The sequence below is a fragment of the Anguilla anguilla genome, chromosome 5 (genome assembly GCF_013347855.1).
Source record: "Anguilla anguilla isolate fAngAng1 chromosome 5, fAngAng1.pri, whole genome shotgun sequence".
Classification (NCBI taxonomy): Eukaryota; Metazoa; Chordata; class Actinopteri; order Anguilliformes; family Anguillidae; genus Anguilla; species Anguilla anguilla.
The window spans coordinates 39,175,416-39,182,359 of record NC_049205.1 but is presented as its reverse complement, the minus strand read 5'-3'; the positions used below and the strand labels follow the sequence as shown (position 1 = coordinate 39,182,359).

General features: G+C 42.2%; 1 protein-coding gene across 1 annotated transcript in view; it reads right to left on the bottom strand.

Moving 5' to 3' along the window:
* Window positions 1-3,995: 3,995 nt before the first annotated feature.
* LOC118227735 (AT-rich interactive domain-containing protein 3A-like) overlaps window positions 3,996-6,944 on the bottom strand; it is a 17,192-nt gene continuing 14,243 nt past the window's right edge. The window contains exons 3-4 of the mRNA XM_035418555.1: window positions 5,771-5,860; window positions 3,996-5,502 (exon numbers count right to left, since the gene is read on the bottom strand). Of these exons, the coding sequence (XP_035274446.1) occupies window positions 5,312-5,502; window positions 5,771-5,860 (281 nt within the window). The 3' untranslated portion in view covers window positions 3,996-5,311. The remainder of the gene's footprint in view (window positions 5,503-5,770; window positions 5,861-6,944) is intronic.

Sequence of the window (6,944 nt, the reverse complement as noted above, 5' to 3'; positions counted from 1 at the left end):
ATATAATTCTGTTTTTGGAGATCAGTGATAAAAGTTGCCATTGTATTTTAGTTTATATTTGCCTTGGTTTAGAATTTTCCTATATATGAAAACAAAACGAATGTACGCATATCATTGTATATATATATATATATATATATATATATATATATATATATATATATATATATATATATATATATATATATATATATAATGTAATTAATATATTTCATTACACGATGGTGCAGTGGGTAGCACTGTCAAAAAGGTCCTGTGTTCGAATCCGGCCTGTGTGGAATTTGCATGTTCGTGGGTTTCCTTCCACGGTTTGAAGACATGCAGGTAAGCTAACTGGAGACTCTAAATTGACCATAGGTATGACTGAGTGAATGGTGTGTGTGTCCTGCGGTAGGTGACCTGTCCACATTGTGCGACCCTGACTAAAATAAGCAGGTACAGATAATGGATGGATTATATAAGTATTGTACACAAGATGTTTAGGGAAGTATTTATTGCATTCGTCGCAGATATTATTAACGCACTTTCATCTGTTGTAATTTAAGTACATGGATACGCAGCACTTTATTCCTAACAATGTAAGATCAAAGAAGAATGTCTGAATAAAGGATGTCTCAGATGTGTCACTTTGCAAGTGTGCTTAAATTATTTTTTTGTTGTGACGTGGTTGATGGACAGGTTGCACATGGTTTGGGCCTCAAGAGAAAAATTTGGTTGTTGTGGGCACAGAATGGTTCAAACTGGCCCACAAAAAGAAATCTAGGGGGCTTTTTTCCCTGCTGGTGTGGTGACTTCTGAAAAACCCATACGCACACTTGCAGTTATGGCCCTGGTAGAACAGGGCCATAACTCCACTCAACACTGATAAAATATGCCACAAACACACAATGACAAACTGCCTTCACTCAAATCCTGAACATGCAAATTAATACATTTGTGTTTGATTTTTGTCCCTGAGTTTATACCTGGGTTTCCATGGTGGGATTTAGTTTATTGAGATTGATGCTCTTTGTCTCACCTCCACACACACCCACACGTTTATACACGTACAAGCTTGTTCTCACGAAGGCATGCATGCATGCACACACACACAGAGCAATAAGGACGGGAGGCAAAAAATTTCTTAGCTTAAGTGATCCTGATTTAAAAGGTTTCATCAACAACTAATTTGGAAAATCCATCATTAAAAGGGGAAGGAAATCAGATTTTGAAATCTGCATTAAATGTCATGTGATTGTTTGGTTTTCTTTTGTGAAACCTCTAATTTAATCTTTAAAACTATTAAGCTTGCACAAAAACCTTGCAAAAGCACTAGCATTGGTCAGTAGTAAAAATATTTGAGGTATCGACTACACTTCCTCCAACATCTACATGAAATATGGCATCTTCCATCTTCAAAAGCATCTTTGAAGAAAGAGCCAGTTAGTGATATGACAGGTTCGCTGACAATGTTCTATCACTATCACCACTAAACTGAGACAAAACAGGGAAAACAGAAGCTAAAGCAGGCAGGCATCCATGCTGGGAGGGAAACATGCATGAAACCAGAAATAAAATTCTCTTCCTTTAATAATTCCCACGAGCCAGAACAGAAGCACACTAATAAGCATAAACGTGGGCGAAAGATCCGAGGAACACGAGGCCATGAACGAGCTGGCAAACCCCCCCTTCGGCCCTGCCGAACCTCACATGGTCTGCCAGAGGGTACAGCTATGCCAGCATGGTTGTGTGACTCATCCGTCAGGCCAAGCTTTGGGGGCGGGGGAGTTCCAGGCTTTTGGTTAAAGCGCACCAGGATCACGACATCTGGGAAGGTGGCTATGTAAGCATGGTCTTACGCAGTTAAACCGTGCAAAGACCGTGCATTGTGAGGACACGGCTACAAAAAGCAAGAGGGGGTCTTAAACCATGAATTTCAGGACACTGTTTAAAAAAAGGCAGACCAGTTCTGATGCGGCCGTCAATAGTTCTGAAAAACCCAAACACACATCGACATGAGTAGCTTGACCCAATCAGACTCAAACATCATACGCAGCACATACAGTTGAGCCCAAAGGTTTACATACACCTAGACTAAAGATATTCTAACTTAGTTTTTCACAACTCCGCACATTTCATGTAACCATACATTTCTTTTGGCAAGTCAATTAGGGCATCTACTTTGTTCACATCAGAGGTCATTTTAAAACAATCGATTTGAGACAGATTTATTTCAACTTTAATTCACTATATCAGAATTCCAGTGGATCAACAGTTTACATACACCAAGTTGACTGACTCTTTAAACAGTCTGGAAGATTCAAGAAATTGATGTAATGACTTTTTAGAAGCTTCAGATTGGCCAACTGTCATAATTAGGAGTTAACTGGCACCTGTGGCTGTAGGAAAGGGCCTACCTTTAGAGCCACTGCCTTTTTGCACTTGATACCATCGGAAAATCCAAGAAACTCAAAAAACCTGTACAAATAATTGTATGCAAATATAAAACTCTTGGGACCATACAGACACTGCATCGTTCAGGAAGATGGCACAAATTAAGTCCCACGGCTGAACAAAATTTGGTCCGAAAGGTTCGACTGAACCCCAAGACAACAACAAAGGAACTGATGAAGGAGTTGGAGGCATCAAATACCAAAGTATCTACATCCACCATTAAGAGAATCCTATATCGCCATAGCCTGAATGGCTGTTGCACAAGGAAGAAGCCCCTACTCCAAGACCGACATAAAAAAGCCAGAATGAAGCTTTCAGGTGATCACCAGGATGAAGACCTAGCCTTTTGGAGGAGTATTCTCTGGTCAGATCAAACTAAAATTGAACTGTTTGGTCATAATGATCAGCGCTATGTATGGAGGAAAAAGGGTGAGGCTTTTCATCCGAAGAACACCATCTCAACTGTGAAGCATGGAGGCGGCAGCATCATGGTGTGGGGGTGTTTTGCTGGAAAAGGGACTGGTATACTTCAGAAAATAGATGGCATCATGAGGAAGGAGGATTATCTACAAATACTGAAGCAACACTTCAGGACATCAGCTAGAAAGTCGCAACTGGGTCTTCTAGCAGGACAATGATCCTGAGCATACCTCCAAAGTTGCAACAAAATGGCTTAAAGACAACAAAGTGAAAGTATTGGAGTGGCCATCACAAAGCTCTCTGTGGACTGAACTGAAAAAGCGTATCCGAGCAAGGAGGCCCACAAACCTGACTGAGTTACACCAGTTCTGTCAGGAGTAATGGGCAAAAGCAAAGTATTGTGAGAAGCTTGTGGAAGGCTACCACAAGCATTTGATTCAAGTTAAGCAATTAAAAGGCAATGTCACCAAATACTAACAAAGTGTATGTAAATTTCTGACCCACTGAAAATCTGATATAGTTCATAAAAGCTGAAATAAATGTCTATTAGTTATCATTTTGAAATGACCTCTTATGGAAATAAAGTAGATACCCTAATTGATTTAACACAGGAAATGTACAGTAACATGGAATTGTGAAAAATTCAGTTGGAATCTCTTTAGCCTTGGTGTATGTAAGCTTTTGGCCTCAACTGTAGACCTATTAAATGGAGAGTAGGGTCGTCATGCAAGGCGACAGGCATGGCTGTCAGTGTCAGACAATGTTTGCACTTGCTTCAGTTCCAACCTGAATGAAAGACAACAGGCATGAATACGCTTTAGAAACCGAGGGACACGACTGGGGCAGTCTTTGGTATCCAGCTGTGCAATAATCAGAGACGAACATTCAGGAGGGAGGGCTGTGTGTAAAATACTGCCCTCCCCATTCTAGCCGGCCGGCAGTCCATTTTACATTTTAAATAATGAACACTTGGTGAGAGCTGGGAAAGAGAAGCGATTCCAACGGTTGGGCTTGGCATTGGTGAAAGACACAGCGTAGTTGTTTTAAAGTTGGATTCTGTCCGGAGTCCAGTGTTCCTGATTTGCCGGCACTCTTCGAACCACTGACCGCACCTGGTTTCAAAATAAGCACGACGCACGAGGTACCCAGTGTAGTTCTCCGTGAGAGTCTTGAGGTATGTCTTTGAACGGTCTTGCAGATTTGTGCATTTTTTTTATTTGGTATGAAGTCCTGTTTTTAATGAAAGGAGTCCACAGGAGACCCCTCTGTAATTCCTGAGAAGGATGCTCTCCAATATGGAAAGGCAAATGTGAGGTATGAAATACAAACTGTGTTTTACAAAACGTCTGGTCCTGCTGTATTGGCAAGAAAAATATCCTTCTTGTGGCTTTGTTTGGTTTTTTGTTGGATTTTTTTCCAGGGCTTTTCTCCTTGTCTTAGGGGGAATCAAAACTGTAACATTCAACCCAATGCACAATGTACTGGGAAGCTTGAATTATGGTGCCCCCCACCACTTTGTATTGATTGACAGTTGCTATGGGAGTGATGAGGACCCTGGTTGCACAGGTGAAGGCTGAGGTGGTGACAGTGAACCCCAACCGTGCACAAGCCCAAGTCTGTTTTATCCTCCCAATTTCTCCATACTGTTCAAACCAGAAGAATGCTTGCTTTTGCATAGAACTCACATCTAATCATTCTCTCCCTCCAGAAGTCCAGAAATTCAATAAACCTATTTATGAAGATACTACGAATCCCTCCTGACATTCGTGGAAGAGAAGCTAAAAGACGTGCGATATAAAATGGTTGTTCAAAACGTTAGACAGAGAACGTAGCTTTCACAGCACACTATCTGATTGAATTATGACAGCTGTCCGCCACCACGGCAAAACATTCCGTGAAAGATCCCCATTAGGAGAACGTAGCACAAATCAAAGGTTCCTCAGATTTGAACAAAATATAAAAAAATAAAGTTCATTCATCTAAAGTATACTACAGCTTTTGAGGTAAAGATTCTTGGATGATTAAACCACTGCAGATTACTTGATTTTGAGGTATGTAAAAAGAGAAAAGAGAATTATACTAAACGTAATTCAAAAGACAACACATGGCAACAAAACAAAGGTAAAATTCAAAATAAAAATGTTCAAGTTCAGTTGTGAACACCTGTCTGAGGGTTTTGGCTGTACATTTTCGATGTGTTGAACTATTTCCTGTGTGTTGTGTGTGTATGTACGTGTGTCTGTGCATGTATGTGTGTGTGTACACATGAATAGTTTTACTTTAGACCATGCGTTTGCATGTGTGGACAGCCAAGGTTAACAGGAGTGCTGAGGTACTTGTTGTGCAACAGTTTGCTCTGTTTCCACCGATCAAGCTGATCGGCTTGAGGTACTGTATCCCTGCTGGGGCCTGCGGGTTGCGGAAAAGCCTGGGGTGTGGGTGCTGTCCGTGGCTAGGGCTAAGGTGAGCTGCTGGTGGAGGGCTCGGCAGAACTGGGGCCCTTGGAGGAAGAGGAGGGGGGGCTCGGGCTGTGAGCGGAGGAGAGGATACCAAACCCCCCACTGGGGCCAGCAGGGGGCACTGTAGCAGATGCGGAAATGGTTGCAGCCACTGTGGCTGGTGGACCAGACTTCTGGGCATACAACATTCCTGCAAGGACACAGGCAGAGGTGCCACAGTCAAAGGGAAGAACACGGGAGAATTTACACAAGCCTGCAAGATATATCCAGCAACAGCGAGAATCCCACTATAAAGCATTTGAGCTTTCTGTCCCATTTATTTAACATACATTTGAGAAATGGGAAGAAGAAAACAGGCAGGGTTTGGTAAAAGAAACAAGAGTCTTCACAGGAATCGTGAAATGGTCCCGTGGTACTTGTTCTGAAAGGCTAGCGGGCGAAAGAGGTATCGCACACACCTGAGTAGAGAATGCCGTTGACCTCCACTGACACGCTGATACTGGTGGCTCCGCTAGTGGAGATGGTAAGGGCCAGGTCCTGTTTGTCTTCTAAAACATTGATAGAAATACAGAAGGAACAGTAGGAAATTTGAAATAAGCAACAAGCACAATCCATTTTCAAACCCATTTCATCTGCAAATACAAAAAAGTCCAAGTATAATTAGTCTGACAGCTGCTGATAATGCATGTCTAATATTTAAAGTCACATGACTGACAACCCAATGTTTTGTGGGTGGTGCGCAGAGAACACCATCCCTCACTGTACGACACTCCTAAAGAGTCTCGTGATGTTTTGGGACAGTCCGCAGGTTTTTACACCAAAGGTTCCCAATTACTCTATTTTTCAGAAATATTTAATTAAATTCTGAAAAAACATGTTTTTAAAAAAAGAAAAAAACAAAAAGCAAAACATTAATAAAAAAATATTAAAAGTTTCTCTCACTTCAAGCTCAAAAGGCCTCCCATTCTGGGAGGGTAGCACAGCTGGCTGTAGAATTCTGGAGGCCCTAAACAAGAATGAACTTTGGGGAAATGATTGTGCACTAGGGGGGTGGGTTGGGTGGGGCCTGGTGAGAGAAGAAATTTGGGGGGAGGGGGATTGCTGGCAATGGTGGAGTGGTAAACCAGGGCAAGAGCAATAACATCTATTCACATTCTGTGAATACTGCATAATTACAATGTCTTTCACAAAAACAATAAAACAATTAAATTAAATTGTGTGGCCCATTGACTGCGGCAGCCCGACAGCTTTGTTACGCCTTTGATTAAAGGCACTGAGTCTCGGCGTGGAGACAGCACATCGCAGAGGTGACCATCTTATCTTGGATCTCAATCTGCTCATGTTCTGCATCATTCGCGAAAATGATCGCTCATGTATGTGGAGCCAAAAAAACTCAGCATTCTTTTGCCGTGGAGCCGCATCGGTGGAAATCAGGACTTTTCCAAGCTCCCGTGAAACTCCGGCAGAGGCAGCAGCTGGTGGCGACTGCGGAGAGCATCATTGCATTTGTACTTCAGTGAGTTCCAAGTGCACGTCCTCCTCTGCTCCATCCACGTCAATGGAGAAAAGGCCTGAGAACTGGTTAATGACCTTCTCAATGACGGCAAAGTCCTGAAAACGCTGGTGGAATTC